This window comes from Palaemon carinicauda, chromosome 3 (genome assembly GCF_036898095.1).
Source record: "Palaemon carinicauda isolate YSFRI2023 chromosome 3, ASM3689809v2, whole genome shotgun sequence".
In the NCBI taxonomy this organism is placed as follows: Eukaryota; Metazoa; Arthropoda; class Malacostraca; order Decapoda; family Palaemonidae; genus Palaemon; species Palaemon carinicauda.
The window spans coordinates 75031579-75051578 of NC_090727.1; the positions used below are offsets into that span (position 1 = coordinate 75031579).

The window sequence follows — 20000 nt, forward strand, 5'->3', positions numbered from 1 at the left end:
ATTATTATTGTTATTATCATTATTATAATTATTATTATTATTTTTATCATAACTATTATTATTATTAATATTATTATTATTATTAATATTATTATTATTATCATCATCATTACTAGCTAAGCTACGACCTTAATTGAAAAAGGCAGATTGCTATAAGCCCGAGGGCTACAACGGGGAAAATAGCCCAGTGAGGAAAGGAAATAAGGAAACTACATGAGAAGCAACTAACAACTAAAATAAAATACTCCAAGAACAGCAACAGCTCCAAAATAAACCTCTCATATATATATTATAAGTAAAAGTATTTGTCTTATTCAACAAAACAAAACTCTGAACGTAACGTTATGTAACTAAGAAAACATACAAAGGGTGTATGTAGGGTTTTGTAGTCAACGGATACTAAATTAGAGTGGACATTGTTGTTGCATTTGTTGTTGTACTTTTTTTTATCATGAAGCCATTGACCACGACAAACAAGGTGAAGCAAAGAAAGCAAAACAATGTCGAAAAACACTGTCGAAAAAATTCTTGATACTCTGATGTCGAATTATGGTTTCTTGTTTGGTAATGTCTGGATTCTTGTTCGGCTAATTAATGTTGGTACTGTTCTTGAAAATATTTCATTTTGGTTGTTTATCCTTCTCTTGTAGTTTATTTATTTTCTTGTTTCCTTTCCTCACTGGGCTATTTTTCAATGTTGGAGCCTTTGGGCTTATAGCATCTTGTTTTTCTAACTAGGGTTGTAGCCTGGTTTTTTATAATAATAATAATAATAATAATAATAATAATAATTCTACTTTCACATTCCTTTATCTTGGAGTTTTATTACCAGTATAAGAAAAGTGGTTTATACCCATCCTAGCCCACTGGTATGTTTTAAGTCGACCTTTTATTATTACAAAATTGAATATATATTATATATATATATATATAATATATATAATATATATAATATATATATATATATATATATACCCAATCTGACCCACTGGAATATTTTAAGTCAATATTTTATTTAAGAATTCCTTAAACATGGAATTATATCACTCATCATCTCCTCCTACGCCTATTGACGCAAAGAGTTTAATTCAATACTCCATTCATCATCTCCCACTTCGCACTTCATAGTCCTCAGCCATGTAGGCCTGGGTCTTCCAACTCTTCTAGGGCCTTGTGGAGCCCAACTGAACGTTTGGTGAACTAATCTCCTGATGCCTGGCTGTTGATCTTACTATTTTATTACTCATCATCATCATCTCCTTCGCCTATTGACACAAAGAGCCTCGGTTAGATTTCGCCAGTCGTCTGTAGCTTTTAATTCAATACTTCTCCATTCCTCACCTCCTACTTCGCGCTTCATAGTCCTCAGCCATGTAGGCCTGGGTCTTCCAATTCTTCTAGTGCCTTGTGGAGCCCAGTTAAACGTTTGGTGAACTAATCTCTCTTGAGGAGTCCGAAGAGCATGTCCAAACCATCTCCATCTACCCTTCATCATGATCTCATCCACATATGGCACTCGAGTAACATCTCTTTTAGTTTCATTTCTAATCCTGTCCTGCCATTTAACTCCAAATATTCTTCTGAGGGTTTTATTCTCAAATCTACTAAATCTATTGGAGATTGTTTCATTGTCATACCATGACTCATGTCCATAGAGTAACACCGATCTCACTAAACCGATATATAATCTGATTTTTATATGAAATTTTTTGTCGATTTGATTTCCAAATTTTACTTAACCTAGATTTTTAAAAAATGTTATATACCCAATCTGACCCAGAATATTTTTCTTTACAGGATCCGACGGGACCCATTTCAATCGAGTGGCCGGGCAAGGAGGACACATCCTTTCTGGAGATAATATTTTCAGACAGAAGAACCACAGCGATATCACTGCCCAGGCCGGAGCCACTGCTGCCCTCCCGTGTCGTCTTTCGTCATCCTTGGCTGATGGAATGGTAAGATAGAATTAATATTTGTGGAATGGAAGAGGGGAACCTTTTTGATGATGGGATGGTAAGACATGGAATGAGAGAGGGGAACCTTGGATGATGGGATGGTAAGACATGAAATGAGAGAGGGGAAATTTGGATGATGGAATGGTAAGAAAAAACTGATATTTGTGGAGTGGAACAGGGGATCCTTGGATGATGGAATGAGAGAGGGGAACCTTGGATGGTGCAATGTTGAGACATGGAATGAGAAAGGGGAACCTTGCCTGGTGGAATGATGTGACATGGAATGGTAAGATAGAATTAATATTTGTGGAATGGATGAGGGGATCCTTGGTTGATGGAATGAGAGAGGGGAACCATGGATGATGGGATGGTAAAACATAGAATGAAAGAGGGAACCTTGCTCCATGGAATGGTAAGACAAGACAAAATAAATGTTTGTGGAATGGGAGAGTTAAAGCTTGGCTGATGGAATGGTGAGACAATAGAGACATTTGTGGAATGGGACAGGGGAACCTTGACCGATGTAATTGTAAGACAAAATAGAAGTCTGGAATGGAAGAGTTGAAGTTTGGCGGATGGAATGGTAAGGCAAAAAAATATATGGAATGGGAGAGGGGAACTTTAGGTAATGGAATAGAAAGACAAAATAGATATCTGGAATGGGAGAGGGAAATCTTGACTGATGGAATGGTAAGACAAAATAGACATCTTGAATGAAAAAGGGGAATTGGCTGATGGAATGATAAGACAAAATAGATATCTGGAATGGGAGAGTTGAAGCCGGTTTGATGGAATGGAAAGAAAAAAAGTAGATATCTGGAATGGGAGATGGGAAGGGATAAAAGGAACAAATCCTTGGAAAAATAAATAATGATGAAAGACATTGAAAAATGGATGTTAATATATTTTAACTTTATTCTCTCATTTAACATTCCTTATAGATTCCCTGTTTATTCAATTGATGCTATATTTACCTCCGCCAAAGAAGTTGGAAGGAGGATATGTTTTCGCTCCTGTTTGTGTTTGTTTGTTTGTGAACAGCTTCCTGGCCACAATTTTAATCGTAGAGTAATTAAACTGTTATGAAAAAGCTGGAAAGTTAAATTTTGAAAAGTCTAGGTCAAAGGTCAAGGTCACGATGAAGCAAAATGTCCAATTCACGTAATCAGCCATAAGTTTGGACAACGTTGTCACAGAGACTTCAAACTTGGTTCATATTTGAGTGTAAGAAAATGCTCTCCAATTAATACATGTCAAGGTCAAAGGGCAAGGTTGAGAAATAAGCTGCAGTGGCGGAAGTCTGCACTTTACTCAGTGCCCCTCTAGCTTGACGTGTTTTTATTCTCTTGTTTAGCGTATTTAAATAGTTTTCAGCACCATTTAGAGACTTCTTACTTTATTTTATCAATATCTATCCTCCCGTTTTTTAGCAATTATATATCATCTCCAGCAGTATATATATATATATATATATATATATATATATATATATATATATATATATATATATATATATATATATATATATTCCAGGATAGGTAACACTGTCTTTTTCATATCAATTGCCTGTTTTTTTCCGTCAAACTTTCCAATTCAGTTTTTAAGCTTTCGATTTGGGGTATAAGAACATTTTTTGAACCTTTGTCACATTTTTTTGTAACATATATTGCATATGTATAATTTACCTTTTACTGTATTATTATTATTATTATTATTATTATTATTATTATTATTATTATTATTACAAGCTAAGCTAGTAATAATAATACTAATATGAGATTCAAGTTTTATGAAGTCTTTTTATCGACCGTTCAACCAGTGTCATTTACCAAGTAATATTTATTTATCATCAGTCTCTCTCTCTCTCTCTCTCTCTCTCTCTCTCTCTCTCTCTCTCTTACAGAAACCTATATTTACTTTATATCAACATCCATTCTTCAAACTTTAAGAATGGGAAAAGAAACAGCTTTGTTATCTAAATCATTTATCAAGACAAAATTAACTATTCTCTCTCTCTCTCTCTCTCTCTCTCTCTCTCTCTCTCTCTCTCTCTCTCTCTCTGTGCGTTTTGGCGCCGCCATGAACACAGCGTAGGGTAATAATTGAAATTCTCTAATCTTTAATGAAATCGAGGCTTTAAAGCCAACAAGTACGATACAGCCAGAATACGTGGGACCCGTTCGATACGCGTTTAATAACATGAAAGCTAATTTCCGAAGAGCGTCGGCGGCCATCCATTTAACGCCAAAGAACAATAAATATCGAGTGTTAATACGAATCACGCTTGGATGAGCAAGGGACGTGAGTGTAGGCCTTTCACCGCCCCCCCCCCCCCAAAAAAAAAAAAAAGAAAAAAAAATGAAAACCTGTAAGCGTAATTAACGCGCGTTGGAAAAGGCGTTTACACAAATACTGAATCTTCGCTGTTTTGCTTAACGTTTTTATAGTTTATATAGGAAATGTTTATTTTAATATTGTTACTGTTCTTAAAATATCCTATTTTACCTTGTTTCCTTTCCTCACTGGGTTATTTTCCCTGTTGGAGTCCTTGGGCTTATAGCATATCCTGCTTTTCCAATTAGGGTTGTAGCTTACCAAGTAATAATAATAACAATAATAATCATAATAATAATAATAATAATAATAATAAAATAATTACAACAAAAGTAATAATAACAATAATAATAATAATAATAATAATAATAATCATAATAATAATAATAATAAAATAATTACAACAAAAGTAATAATAATAATAATAATAATAATAATAATAATCATAATAATTGAACATATTTTGAAGTTCAAAGGACTACGTCACTGTCAAAATATGAAGAGGTGGTGTGACACAGGCCTAGGGTGGTGGGTGTTGGAAATTGTATGAGAGTAACAAAAACACGCATTGACAAATATCGATGGTGAGGTTAGTCATTAAAATGCAGTCGTTAGCGAGTAGTACGAGACCTGTTTACAGCATAGAACATGGAGAGAGTAATAATTTGGTAAATTGATATAAAGAGAGAGAGCGCAAGTGTATAGGTATGATTACAAACGTCATGGACCCAAAGAAAAGAGAGCGGATTATATAAAAAAGAAATACTAGTGCGAAGAGAATAAGGAATAATGCATGGGTAGATAAACGGAAAAGGTTAGATGTAAATTCAGGGTTTAAACTTGAGCATGTGGCCTTAGATGCTTCTGTTTTTTACCTCAGCTTACCTTAAAACTTTTCAAATTTCCTTAAATTTGAAGCTAGTAAAATCGAAATTACTTAAAAACTCCCTTGAAAGCATGCAAATTCCTCAAACTAAGGTAATTACCTTAAAAGTTTAAACCATGGAAGTAATAGTTTGTGATTACAAATTATTATTATTATTATTATTGTTATTATTATTATTATTATTATTATTACTTGGTAAGCTAAAACCACAGTAGAAAAAGCAAAATGTTATAAACTTGAGTTCTCCAACAGGGAAAATAGCCCAGTGAGGAAAGGAAACAGGAAAAATAAAATATTCCAAGAAGAGTAACAACATTAAAGTAAATATTTCCTATATAGAATATAAAACTATCAAAACAATAGAAAGAGAAACTAGATAGAATAGTGTGCCCGAGTGTACCTTCAAGCAAGAGAAATCTAAACCAAGACAGTGGAAGATCATGGTCCAGAGGCTATGGCACTGCCCAAGACTAGAGAACAGTGGTTTGATCTTGGAGTTTCCTTCTCCTTGAACAACTGCTTACTATAGCTAAAAAGTCTCTTCTACCCTTACCAAGAGGAAAGTGGCCACTGAAAAATTACCGTGCAGTAGATAACCCCTTGAATGAAAAATTGGTTGGTAATCTCAGTGTTGTCAAGTGTATGAGGACAGAGGAGAATATGTAAAGAAGAGGCCAGACTATTCAGTATATGTGTAAGCAAAGGAAAAAATGAACTGTAACCAGAGAGAAGTATCTAATGTAGCACTCTCTGGCCATTCAAAGGACCCCATAACTGATTAGCGGTAGTATCTCAACTGGTGGCTGGTGCCCTTGCCAGCCTACTACCTCCAAATAACGCAAATAAGTAAGAAAAGACTATAAAGAAACACGAGAATTGTTGATGCACTTGAGGGAAAATTCCTTCTCTTGGTACTCAATGGAAACTGAGCACTTGTCATATCTAACCCAACAAGAGAATCCAGTGACTTAAAACCTCTTTGCTTCATAATGACGACTCTCCTCCATCTAGGTTAGGTAGAGGGAATCCGGAGAGAGAGATGGCTGAAGTATGTATAATTAATTTCGGCTGGCTGGTCGTTAAACGAGATTCATGTGCCTCGGTTAACGACGTCCCCATTATAAATAACGCTAGTTTGGAGTCCTTGTTATGATGTAATAAACCGACGTTCTAATTCTTTCGTAAGCTGATTATTGCTTGGAATGACGAGGAAATTGTAAGTGGATAGGGAATATTTTTTTTCTTTTTTTTTTGAGATTTGGCCGTTGACATGTCTGATAAAATGTACGTATTTTAGGTTTGTTTACTCTGTGACGGCGCCGAGTAAGGTTGTGAACTCAAAGGCAGGTTGGAAACGACTGAGTTATATTATTGTAGAACTCTCTCCTTATATACAAAACCTCAAGGCAACAGGACATAACAAGTTCACAAGACAGACAATATTACAGAGGAAAAACCAGACATGAATTTTCATGTTCGTTTTAGTGCGAGGGAAGAGCGAAGATACAAGCATAATATATACAAAAGGAATTATGTACAATTGTGTGAAACACGGTTGGTACAACTCTTAAATTTTATTTATTTCTAGTGAATCTTTAAAGATAAGTTTCTGAATTTATTTGCTTCTTGTATTCATTTTAAAAATCTATTTCGCAATTTGAAGATTATTTAACAGCCAGTTTGAAATATCTATCTATCTATCTATCTCTCTCTCTCTCTCTCTCTATATATATATATGTATATATATATATATATATATATATACATATATATATTCATATAGATATATGTATATATATATATATATATATTTATATAGATATATGTATATATATATATATATATATATGATGAATAGACAATGTCTTAGTGGCGCCAATCTATATATATATATATATATACATATAGATAAATATATATATATATATATATATATATTTATATATATATATAAATATATATATAATATATATATATATATTTATATATATATATATATATATATATATATATATTGAATTTTGTTCATTATAGTTTAGCATTCAATTTTGGATTTGGCTAAATATACCTATTTAAACGTCTTTTAGACATTTCTGATATAAGAGAAGCCATATATGAAAGGTTGAACATTACAGCAGCTGTAATATGAACGCAGAGTTATTTAGCATTTTATGTAATAAGTAGCCAGAAAACGGGTCAATCTGAGAGAGAGAGAGAGAGAGAGAGAGAGATTACACCTTCCACCTTTATGCACGATGTTGTTATACCAGATAATACGTAATAGTCAATCAGTCCGTTATGCAATCAGACTTCATTCTAATGAGCCTCTTAATCATTTTATTGACAGGAATAACAGATATTTATCCGATACAATTAGGATTGACCTGTCATTAGAGGTTTAAAGGCCGCTAGTGAATGGCAGAGGCGAGGGACAGTGGTATTGCCCTAGGAGCATATACGCATATGATCAGCGCCCAAGCGCCCTCTCCACCCAAGCTATGACCAAGGATGGCCAGGCAGTGGCTACTGATAACTCAGCAGAGAGACCTATGGGCTCCCCCAATTCCAACCCCCATCCTTTGCTCACTAGTATGGTTAGGTTGCAGCGACCAAAGAAACTAACGAGTTTGAGCGGGAGACTAGCCCCAGTCTGACGTTCACCAGTCAGGGACGTTACCACATCGGCCAAAACAAGCCTTCGGAGTTTTTTTTTGCTTTTGGATTTTGATTTTTGTATCAGGTTATAGGTTATTTGGCAATTCTTCTCCACTTTCCCCTTATAATATTCCTTTTAATTCATTTATTTGTATATACCTCAACAGCGAACTCTATTGCTCTTATTATTATTATTATTATTATTATTATTATTATTACTAGCTAAGCTACAACCCTAGTTAGAAAAGCAAGATACTATAAGCCCAAGTATTCCAACAAGGAAAAATTGCCCAGTAAGGAGATGAAATAAATAAATAAATAAACGATGTAAGAAGTAATGAACAATTAAAATAAACTATTTAAAAAACAGTAACAACATCAAAACAGATATTTCATATATAAACTATAAAGAGACTGATGTCAGCCTTTTCAACTTGAAAACATTTGCTGCAGGTCTGAACTTTTGAAGTTCTTGATGTGAAAATGGACCAGTTTTTCCTATGTAAATACTACACATTAAAATGTATCGGGAATGTGTACCTAAACTTGAGTATTTCAAATTATGTGTTCCCTTACGTTCATGTGTTAACAAAGAATTTTGTTAAATTTGCCTAGAATTCTGGTCGGTATTTCCATTTAAAGATGATAGATATGATGTTGAGAATTTGGGTTCATGATCAGAACACAGAACTCTCTCTCTCTCTCTCTCTCTCTCTCTCTCTCTCTCTCTCTTAAAGACACTTTTTTAGATTTGATGTGGACAATTCATGCTCATGTTAAGAACAGAACGCTACTCTCTCTCTCTCTCTCTCTCTCTCTCTCTCTCTCACTTTTTTAGATTTGATGTTGAGAATTCGTGTTCATGTTAAGATCAGAACGCTACTCTCTCTCTCTCTCTCTCTCTCTCTCTCTCTCTCTCTCTCTTAAAGACACTTTTTTAGATTTGATGTGGACAATTCATGCTCATGTTAAGAACAGAACGCTACTCTCTCTCTCTCTCTCTCTCTCTCTCTCTCTCTCTCTCACTTTTTTAGATTTGATGTTGAGAATTCGTGTTCATGTTAAGATCAGAACGCTACTCTCTCTCTCTCTCTCTCTCTCTCTCTCTCTCTCTCTCTCTTCCAGCGGATGTAGTGAATAGTAATACGGTAAACGAATTCAAAAATAGGTTAAACAAGATCATAAAAACTAAACTAATTCACTCTACCTAAGAGCAAATGGAGTCTCCGCTGATGGACTTAAACGTCTTCGAGTCATCCAAAATCCTTGTAACACACACTCTCTCTCTCTCTCTCTCTCTCTCTCTCTCTATATATATATATATATATATATATCCTGTTACGCCAAGGGCAACCACTCGGAAACCACAATCTCCCACAAATTACCCAAACTGCAGTGATGTAGTTAGGAAAGGGGGGAGGGAGTTGAGATGGGTTGAATCTGTGTGTGTGTGTGTTTGTGTGTGGGAATATCTATCTAATTATTTAGCCATGATTTTTCCGGATGGTGTAAACAAGTATGGGCGTATATATATATATATATATATATATATTACGATTATAAAAGGAAAGGAATATACACCATTTGATATTATGTTACGAATTAAATCATATTTAATAGTAATCTACCTTTAATTCAAGAAGCTTTATTTAGTACCAAGTAAGATAAATGAAATCTTAATCTCTCAAGCTTGGGGAAGGTATTCATCGTATCCTGGGGTAATTCTATTCTTCTATTCTGGTTTGAAATATTGGAATGGAGTGGATGTGCAGTGAATGTAAAATACGTGAGGCATGTATCATATTAAGGGAGAGGTTTGGCTTGACAAAGTGCTCTGGGGCCTGGAGGAAAACCCCATCATTAAGAATGCTGTACATCTCTTGAGAGCCTTGATACGCTGGTGTGGAAAAGAAATGAGGAAAGTTGTAAGAGGAACAAGGCAATGACATTCGTGTGTGCTTTCTAAGTTTTGAGTTCTGCTGGTCGTGCATGGAAAAGAAGTGATGTGAGTGGTTTCAACATCAGAACTTGAGGAGAACAGAGATAAATTTAGTAGAAGCAGTACCCACACCTGGACCAGACTCTCAAACTCTTGATACTGGCTGGGGACGATCCAACAATGCAACGTTGCCACGTAACTATGCGAGGTTGCCACGCCGACCACACCTTTCCTTCTAATGTGAAAGCTCTTGCCACGTAACTATGCAACGCTGCCACGTAATTATGCGAGGTTGCCACGTCAATCACACCTTTCCTTCTAGTGTGAAAGCTCTTGCCAAGTAACTATGCAACGCTACCACGTAACTATACGAGGTTGCTCCATCGACCACACCTTTCCTTCTAGTGTGAAAGCTCTTGCCAAGTAACTATGCAACGCTACCACGTAACTATACGAGGTTGCTCCATCGACCACACCTTTCCTTCTAGTGTGAAAGCTCTTGCCAAGTAACTTCGTGCTTCATAGTACTCAGCCATGTAGGCCTGGGTCTTCTAACTCTTCTAGTGCCTTGTGGAGCCCATTTGAAAGTTTGGTGAACTAATCTCTCTTGGGGAGTTTTACTCTTTAATTATCTTTACTATTTTATTTTTATCCATTACTTTAGCATTCCCAATTGTTCTTTTTCCCATTTTCATTACTCCCTATTACTCTTTTTCCGTTTTCATCATTTCCTCTACTCAGTTTATCGCTTTTTTAATAAGTCTCCTCATTATAAGTTTGGTGAACTAATCTCTTTTGGGGAGTGCGAAGAGCATACCCAAACCATCTTCATCCACCACTCACCATGCTCTCATCCACATATGCCCCTCGAGCAATCTCTCTTATAGTTTCACTTCTAATCCTGTCATTTAACTCATGGTATGACAACGAAACAATCCTAGAGTTAAAATGCTACTGAAATAATTCAGGTTCAGAGATATTAAACCAGTTCTATTCAACGAACAAGGAATTATAACGACGTAAAGTTGATATTTGTCGTAAATGGGGTGACCGATTTCTCGAGTTACCACGGAGACGATACAACATTGACGTATATAGTCTTTATTAGAGCCACGTGGGATCGTGTTAAACAATGAAAAACAATGTGATGAGATCATGCGAACGATTTATTTTTCCAAGAAGCTCTTTTGGAAAAATGCTCGTATGATCTTTTAAATGTATGTCTATATATACTGTGTATATATATATATATATATATATATCCCCTATATAATAATGAGCGACTCTCTCTCTCTCTCTCTCTCTCTCTCTCTATATATATATATATATATATATATATATAACGGATTTTGAGCGAAGCGAAAAATCTATTTTTGGGTGAGATGGCCATGTCGTCCTGATGGAAGTTCCTATAGGGTAGCTTCCTAGGGTATATTACAACTACGGCGATATTCCCAGAGAATTTACCTTAAGGTACCAGAATTCTAACTCCTGGAGCGAGTATCCCTCGTGAAAGGGATATCGCGACATATCAGAGGACGTATTCTAGACACGTCACATGGCAATCTACATCCTGGACAGAGATTTCGTCTCGTAGGAGGTGATTGGCGAGATACGAATTCGGGAAAGAAAAAGGGGAGCCGCTCCCAAGGCTTCCCTATCCCCCGATTCGTATGCGTGCCTGGCGCCAATCCTGGCGCCATCTGTATTCCTTGTAGCGTACACGAGGTGCTACAGATACTGTATGTAGGGAGGGGTCCTACAGCCCTTTCTTAGAAAGGCAAGGGCGGGTCCATCAGCACGACATGGCCATCTCACCCAAAAATAGATTTTTCGCTTCGCTCAAAATCCGTTTTTTGGGCTCAAGCCATGTCGTCCTGATGGAAGTGTACCAGAGCATTACTGTATCTGTGGATTCTCAGAACGTGCCGTACTCCCCGGAGGTAATTTTTTCCCGGTCGACTAGACCTAGAGACCTAAGATGTTACCGTTATACATCTTTTCAACTAACTATAAACTATGTTAGAGCTTCCTGCCCCCTACAGGGAAGAGTCCTACTAGACTCTGGAAAAGTCTCGAAGAGTACATATACCTATGTATGAATACCAGGCAAGCTAATATAGTGGTCTAGCCCTATATTAAGTAAAGCATAGTTTGTATAGAACCACTGCGTCAATATATATTGACCAGTAATCCGCACAATACTTGTATTGGACAAAGGTTTATATCCGCATAGGAAGAAACTAATAAAACCGCCCTCGTCCCTTTATGGGACGGAGTCCTCCCATTAGGGGACTTACATAAACCAATGCAACATAGCTTGCATAACAGAACAATTCTATCAGAATTATCCCAGATAAGATACATAGAATTAAATGCTCAATTATACCAATAAATTGACACAGGTGAAAGAGACGCAAGGTTCTCAAGAACAAGTTTATTGACAGACAATAAACAGACAGGTTAACAACAAATATATATATATATATATATATATATATATATATATATATATATATATATATATATATATATATATATATATATATATATATATATATATATATATAAAAGAGGATAACCCAAAACTTTAAGCATAAGTATGATAGTAAACAGAACTTGTTTATCTGAAAGAAAAACCATTAAACGCCACTTTAATAAGATACCGAAGTATCAAGTCATAAAAGTCTGTATTACAAATCAATCACATTAGCGTTAGAAACGCTCGGCACACATTTCTGTACTTATACTAGGTTCACCTTTGAAAGAAGGAACAGTCTATGTAGGCACTTGGTGCCCTCATTTAGTTTGTAGTACAGTATGTACCTACACACTCACCCTGGACTTAATCGTCCCAATTAAGACCACTGTTCCTCGCAGAGTTAAACAGTAGGGTTAACTACACGACCCACTGCTACCACAGATCTCTTAAGTTCCTCTACTTGCTTCGCATAGTGGCGAAAGAACACCCTGGAGGACTTCCAGCCCGTGTATGAACGGAGATGTTCAAAATCCATACAATTAAAGAAATTTAGGGATGAGGCAACTTTCCTCGGATCGTGACCTGCGGGTGTACTGTCAGGATCCGCTCTGCGAATAAAATATGTGATTTTCGCTCTGAGTTGATTCAGAGATAAATTTGAGCCTGATGTTTCTCCCCTGAATAGTTGACCACCCTTGAAGTCTGAAGTTCTACGAAGATAGACCTTTAGGCATTCTACTGGACATAGAGATGCATCTTCTTTCAGAGGGCAGATTCTCCAGGGACCCCACCTGTTGGTGGGTAACTCATTCTTGGCGAGAAACGTAGGATCCGGAAACAGGTTCAGATCCCCCCCATCCAGGAACTGAACACGACCTGCCTCTCTCGAGAGGGCTACGATCTCACTAACCCTGGCCCCAGACGCGAGTGCAAATAGGAAAATAACTTTTTGCGTCAAATCCTTTAACGCACATTCTTCATTGCTCAACAGGGAGGCGAAATGAAGAACTTTGTCTAAAGACCATGAGATGGGCTTTGGAGGTGCTGAAGGTCTGAGCCTAGCGCAGGCTTTCGGAACTTTATTAAAGATCTCGTTACCTAGGTCGATCTGGAAGGCAAATAAAATGGGTCTCATCAAAGCAGATTTACACACTGAAATCGTGTTAGCTGCCAACCCTTGGCCATGGAGGTGGATGAAGAAAGATAAGCAGAAGTCTGTTGAGATCTCCTGCGGATTCTTTGCCTTTACAAAGGCCACCCATTTTCTCCAAGATGACTCATATTGCCTTCTAGTCGATTTGCACTTATATTCCTCTAGGAAGTCTATGCTGGCTTTCGAAATCCCGAAACGCTTTCTCACCGCAAGGGCGAGAAAATCATGAGCTGCAGGGTCCGGGTTTTCTGTAATGAAGCGCAGACAGTCGACTTCTGGACTCGCTGGGTCAGAACTGGATGTGGTAGCGGCACAAACTTCATCTGTAGTTCCAACGCCAAGGGGAACCACATACTGTTCGGCCACTTGTGGGCCACTATTGCCGCTACCCCCTTGAAGGATCTCAGTTTGTTGAGGACCCTCAACAGAAGGTTGTGAGGAGGGAACAGATAAATCCTGGACCATCTGTTCCAGTCGAGGGACATCGCGTCCACTGCTTCCGCTAAGGGGTCCTCGTACGGGGACACGTACAGGGGCAACTTCTTGTTGTCTTTCGTCGCAAAGAGGTCTATCTGCAGTTCTGGGACTTGATTCAGAATGAAGGAGAATGATCCTGCGTCTAAGGACCATTCCGACTCTATCGGTGTGAACCTGGATAGAGCGTCCGCTGTCACATTGCGGACTCCTTGAAGGTGAACTGCCGACAGGTACCACTTCTTCTTTTCCGCCAATCGGAAAATGGCTAACATCACTTGGTTGAGAGGTGGTGACCTCGACCCTTGTCGATTCAAGCATCTCACAACCACCTCGCTGTCCATCACCAATCTTATGAGGATCGAGTGACGCGGGGAGACTTTCTTTAAGGTAAGGAGCACTGCCATAGCTTCTAGAAAGTTTATATGAAAGGTCCTGAATAGCTTGGACCAAGTCCCCTGGACTTTTTTCCGATGAGAGTGACCTCCTCATCCCTCCTTTGAGGCGTCTGAGTGAATAGTCATTGACGGGGGAGGTGGCTGAAGAAGAACCGACTTCTTTAGATGTCTGGCTTGGGACCAAGGCCTGAGAAGAGTACGTAGCCGAGGCGGCACTGGTCTTCTCAGATCTCTTCGCGCGTTTGATGCATACCTTCTCCAAACTCCGGTTGCATCCTTTAGCTGTGCTCTTAGCACTGGGTCTGTCACTGAAGCAAACTGGAGAGAGCCTAGTACCCTCTCCTGTTCGCGTCTTGATATCCTTTCGGAATCTAGAAGTCTCTTGACAGAGCCCGCTATCTCCTTCCTTTTCTTCGTCGGGATGGAGAAACTGTGTGACAAAAGGTCCCAGTGGATTCCCAGCCACTGGAACTTTTGGGATGGAGAAAGTCGAGACTTTTTTCTGTTGATCTTGAAGCCTAGGTACTCTAGGAACTGGATCACCTGACTGGAAGCTTGCAAGCATTCGGTCTCGGATGCTGCCCACACCAGCCAGTCGTCCAGGTAGGCTACTACCTGAATTCCCTTTAGGCGTAATTGTTTGAGAGCTGCGCTCGCAAGCTTCGTGAAAATCCTTGGGGCTATGTTTAGCCCGAATGGCATGGCTCTGAAGGCGTATAGTCTCCGTTGTAGCCTGAACCCTAGGTAGGGGGAGAGTCGACGGCTGATTGGAATGTGCCAATAGGCGTCTGACAAGTCTATAGAGACTGAGTATGCCCTCTTGGGCAGTAAGGTCCTTATGTGTTGCAGTGTTAGCATCTTGAATTTGCAATTCACTATGAACTTGTTGAGTGGCGACAAGTCCAGAATGACTCTGAGCTTTTCCGAGTCTTTCTTGGGAACACAAAACAGCCTCCCTTGGAATTTGATGGACTTCACCTTTCGGATCACTTTTTTCTCCAACAGTTCTTGAACGTACTCCTCCAAAACGGGGGTGGAGTGTTGGAAAAACCGAAGGCACGGGGGTGGAGTGCTGTACCAACTCCAACCCAGTCCATTCTTGAGTAGGCTTTGGGCCCAGGGATCGAAGGTTCAGCGATCCCAAAATTTCATCAGTCTCCCTCCTACCGGTATCGTTTCACTTGGACTGCCGTCCTGAGGTCTTGCCTCCCTGACCACGACCACCTCTGAATCCCCTTCCCCTTGAGGGGCGCCTAGACGAGCCTCTGGCTGCTCCTCTAGGTTTTGCACGAAAGGAAGAAGACTGTCCTTCGAACATTGGGGTGAATGTGGTTGACTGACCTGGCACAGCCTGGGGTACCCACTGAAAAGTAGTCGGGGTTTGTGCCACCATCTGGGGCACTGGAGGCAATGGCAATTGCAGTTGCTGTTGCTGTCTAAAAGGCTTGGCTGACCGAGACGGTAGCCTAGTCCTCATATTCTTCCTCTTTGGTTGAGGACCCTCATCCGGGGAAGATTTTCTTTTGATAGCCAGGCCCCACTTCTGGAGAAGGTTTCTATTCTCCACGGCGGCCTTATCAACAACCTCTTTGACCACATCGGTAGGGAAAAGGTCTTTTCCCCAAATGTTGGAGGAGATTAACTTCCTTGGCTCGTGTCTCACCGAAGCCCCGGTGAACACGAACTCCCTGCAAGCTCTCCTTGCCTTGACGAAGCTATAAAGGTCCTTCGTCACTGTGGCTAGGTGAGACTTAGCCACTACCATGAACATTTCATGGACCTTGGGGTCACTTGCCATCGTCTCAAGAGTAGTCTGATGAGACATTAAGGCAGCCAGTCTTTCTTTTGTCTCGAACTCTCTTCGTAAAAGAGAGTCGGACAGCTTGGGGAGGTCCTCGCCGAATTGCCGTCCGGCAATATCAGCCTCCAACTTTCCCACTGAGAATGTCAGATGGACATCCTTCCAGTCTTTGTGGTCCATAGGCAGGGCCAGCGACAAGGGTTTACACTCCTCCAGGGAGGGGCAAGGCTTGCCGGCCTCAACTGCCTTTAGGACAGCCGCAAACCCTTTCTGTAAAAAGGGGAAGGCTCTAGCAGGAGAGGACACAAAAGAAGGGAGCTTCTTGCTCAATGCAGCTACCTTCGAGTTAGAGAAGCCCCTCTCTTTCATCGAGGATGAAAGTAGGGCTTGAGCCTTAGCGTGGTCCATAATTATGACCTCCTTCGGCTCTGTCTCCTCCCTTGAAGCTGGTTCTTTTCTCAGCCGGACATAGCAGTCCGGATATGATGCCTTGCTGGGCCAGAATTCCACCTCCTCTAGGGGAACTGAACCCAGCTTATCCGAGATGACGATCTTTCCAGTCGTCATCGGCATGTGCTCAGCATACCTCCATGGGTTAGCATCTGAGCATACGGGAAGGTCTTTCACATTGAGCCTTTTCCAGGGCCCACTTGATTCTGCCAGGGACTGCATATGCAGTTCCATAGCAGCCGCCTTCTCCTGATTCTCCTTCTGCATTTGTTGGATCATTCCAACAATCGAAGAAAGGGCCTGTCCCAGTTCTACTGGGAGACCAGCCGATGTTGAGGGGATAGGCTCCGGAATCTGAACCGGAATAGCCGACACCTCGTCGACCTCATCCTCTACGACATCCGGGGTTTGAACTTCATCCTGACCTTCTGCCAGGAGGTCTTGTTCCAAACGTTCGTCCAGGTCAGACATCCTGTCATCTAACTGGATGTCTTGCATCGCGACTGCGACTTCCACGTCCACCTGGACTTGATCTTGAGGGATCTCCTCTTGAGGCTGGGGAATAACTGCATCAGCTGATGCCTGGGGAAAAAGATACACCCTCATCTTCTCACTTGGAAGATAAGGGCCAGAGGTGTTCTTCTTGAAGCCCCTTACCCAAGTACGAAGCTTTTCCCTTGCTATATCCCTTGATTCCGCCGTTCTAGGGGAATCAAAAGCCTCAGTAATCAGGTTAGTGCATACAGTACATACCTGAGGGTCCCAATACTGGAGATCATCCTTGGAGACAGTGCATGCTGCGTGTCTCCTACAACACTCATGTCCGCAGAGGTTCTTGCTGCGGACGTTGCAGAAAACATTTCCACACTTCGGAGGGTCCTCCTGTAAAGAGAAGAAATTTCCATGAGTATCAAGTGAACTATGTATCACTGGATATGCATAGTATAGCATAACAATTCATAAAGGAAAGACACACACTTGTGTTTCCCTCACAACCCATTGTTTCAGCCTTCCAGATAATAAAATCAAAATGGTTTATCTCTTCTAGAGTAACCAATGCAAGGTTTCCAGAGGAAACAGGTGGAGCTCACACCTAAGCAATGATTTTAAAATCCTGGATAATAGACAGGGAAGAACTCAGCTTCCTATCTGAGGGCAACAGCAAAGGGATGTGCAAGAAAACACAATAGTGTTAGAAGATACAGTGCTGTACCAAAACCCTTACTATAGTTTTCTTCTTACTGTATATGCTATACAGAAGAATACTAGTACAGTATAGGGGGATGTGTGCCGGCCTGCCTTTGCCGGCCGGCACACACCACAACTAGCTTTAAAGTATACTACTTAACAGCTATAGGGCGGCAGCACTCTGGTTCAAATGCCTGTGCCGGTCGGCAGCAACTGCCGGCCGGTAACAGCCAGTGTTGGCCGGCAATGGCTGCCGGCCAGCAACTACACAAGGTAGTACCCAGCTGCCGGCCACACTCTTGGTGACCGGCAGACAAGGGCTGACATAAGCCGGCCGGCAAAGGTACAAGACCGATGCCAGCCGGCAGCAAAAGAACCAGAGGACTACACCTGCCCGGCTGCCGGCCTCATAGGCTGGCAGCCCGGACAGGTACAGCACTAGAAGAAAAATAGAATGGATGCCGGGATAAGAGTGTACACAACCTCCAAGCCCGGCAACCGAAAGAGTGCATATAAGGAAGGGGAGAAACTAATTCAGGCTTCCTTGACCAATGCCGTCCGGCTCTGCCGGCAGGCATGGATGAGGGACCAAGAGAGGTCCGGGCAGCACTCGAAAACATAAGACCCTTGCCGGCCAGCAGCTCTGCCGGCCGGCAAGGGGCTGAGTCAATTCCACATCCTAACCTATACTAGGTCCAGATGTAGAACGACGTACAGTACAGTAAGACCCCTGCTGGCCAGCAGCTCTGCCGGCCGGCAAGGGGCTGAGTCAATTCCACATCCTAACCTATACTAGGTCCAGATGTAGAACGACGTACAGTACAGTAATGGCTCGGCCATTACGAAGAAAGAGGGGGAAGGGACAAGAGGGTCCTGCCAACCTTGCTTTAGTGACAGATCACCCGCAGCCAAGAAACTTATCTTAGCCTAAGGGAGATCTAAGGGGAAAGGCCAGCAATACTTGCCAGCTCCCAGAGCACCAAAGCAAGGAAGGCGTTGCTACTCCCAAGGGAAGAACTTATCCTCCCCCGAGAACAGCAACAAGGACTAGTCTGGTAGATCACAAAAGAAGGAATCATATCCACAGAAACCTTCGGTAGTGACCTAAGGGAGCTAAGCTCCCTTTGTATGTGTTAGGTCAGCAAGGGGGACTCAGCCCCAAGCCAGACAACACAGACTCAGACTAAAAACTCTGTTGTTCTGTCCCTCTTGAACCATAACTACAGGAACAGGAAGGTACAGTAACACCCTAGTATAGTTTTATCGAAAATAAATTCGGAAAAAACCACTTAGGGATAAGCCCAAGGCTTAAACAGAGGGAAAGGGATTGCATACCTTCTCCGAAGAAAAGAAAGCAACCGGGGAGTATGATAAAGTATACTAAGGCTCCATAAGCAACTAGCCTAGGCACCAAGAGAATCGATTACCTAATTCACCGAAACTCACTCGTATACTATCTTGGAAATATTCCACACAGTCTAAAATGTATAAAATATAGCCTAAAGCTTCAATAAAATTTTAATTACACTCGGAAAAACCATAATCATGCATGAAGTACTAGGACCAAACGACTAGGCTACATGGCCTAGCGTAGGCCAGAATGGCGAATACTTCGCCAAATAATACTAAGCACGAAAGGAAATCCTATGTAATGCTAAATAGCTAAAATTTATTAAAGCAAAACAACCAGGAATGTCGCTCTGACTAACTAATTTATACCTAGCGAGCGACAGCGTCCAAGACGCCTCTGGTAGGCTACGGCTCTTGTATCAAAGATTAATCCTATTAATCACTCAAAATTTTACCAAGAGCCTACATTTATACATAAAAGACACTATACTCAACTTATCAGAGGCCGACGAAGACGGAGAAGCCATGAAAAGTCGAATAAATCCAAGATTTGCGAGAAAAACAGGAAAAAACACCGAGTTGTTAAGCTACGCAAAAAGGAATACAGATGGCGCCAGGCACGCATACGAATCGGGGGATAGGGAAGCCTTGGGAGCGGCTCCCCTTTTTCTTTCCCGAATTCGTATCTCGCCAATCACCTCCTACGAGACGAAATCTCTGTCCAGGATGTAGATTGCCATGTGACGTGTCTAGAATACGTCCTCTGATATGTCGCGATATCCCTTTCACGAGGGATACTCGCTCCAGGAGTTAGAATTCTGGTACCTTAAGGTAAATTCTCTGGGAATATCGCCGTAGTTGTAATATACCCTAGGAAGCTACCCTATAGGAACTTCCATCAGGACGACATGGCTTGAGCCCAATATATATAT

The 20000-nt window shown here is 40.6% G+C and overlaps 1 protein-coding gene across 1 annotated transcript in view; it reads left to right on the top strand.

Annotated features, from left to right (window-relative positions):
* LOC137637765 (limbic system-associated membrane protein-like) overlaps positions 1–20000 on the top strand; it is a 61462-nt gene that overhangs the window by 29802 nt on the left and 11660 nt on the right. Inside the window, exon 5 of the mRNA XM_068369892.1 lies at positions 1798–1958. Coding sequence (XP_068225993.1) covers positions 1798–1958 — 161 coding nt within the window. The remainder of the gene's footprint in view (positions 1–1797; positions 1959–20000) is intronic.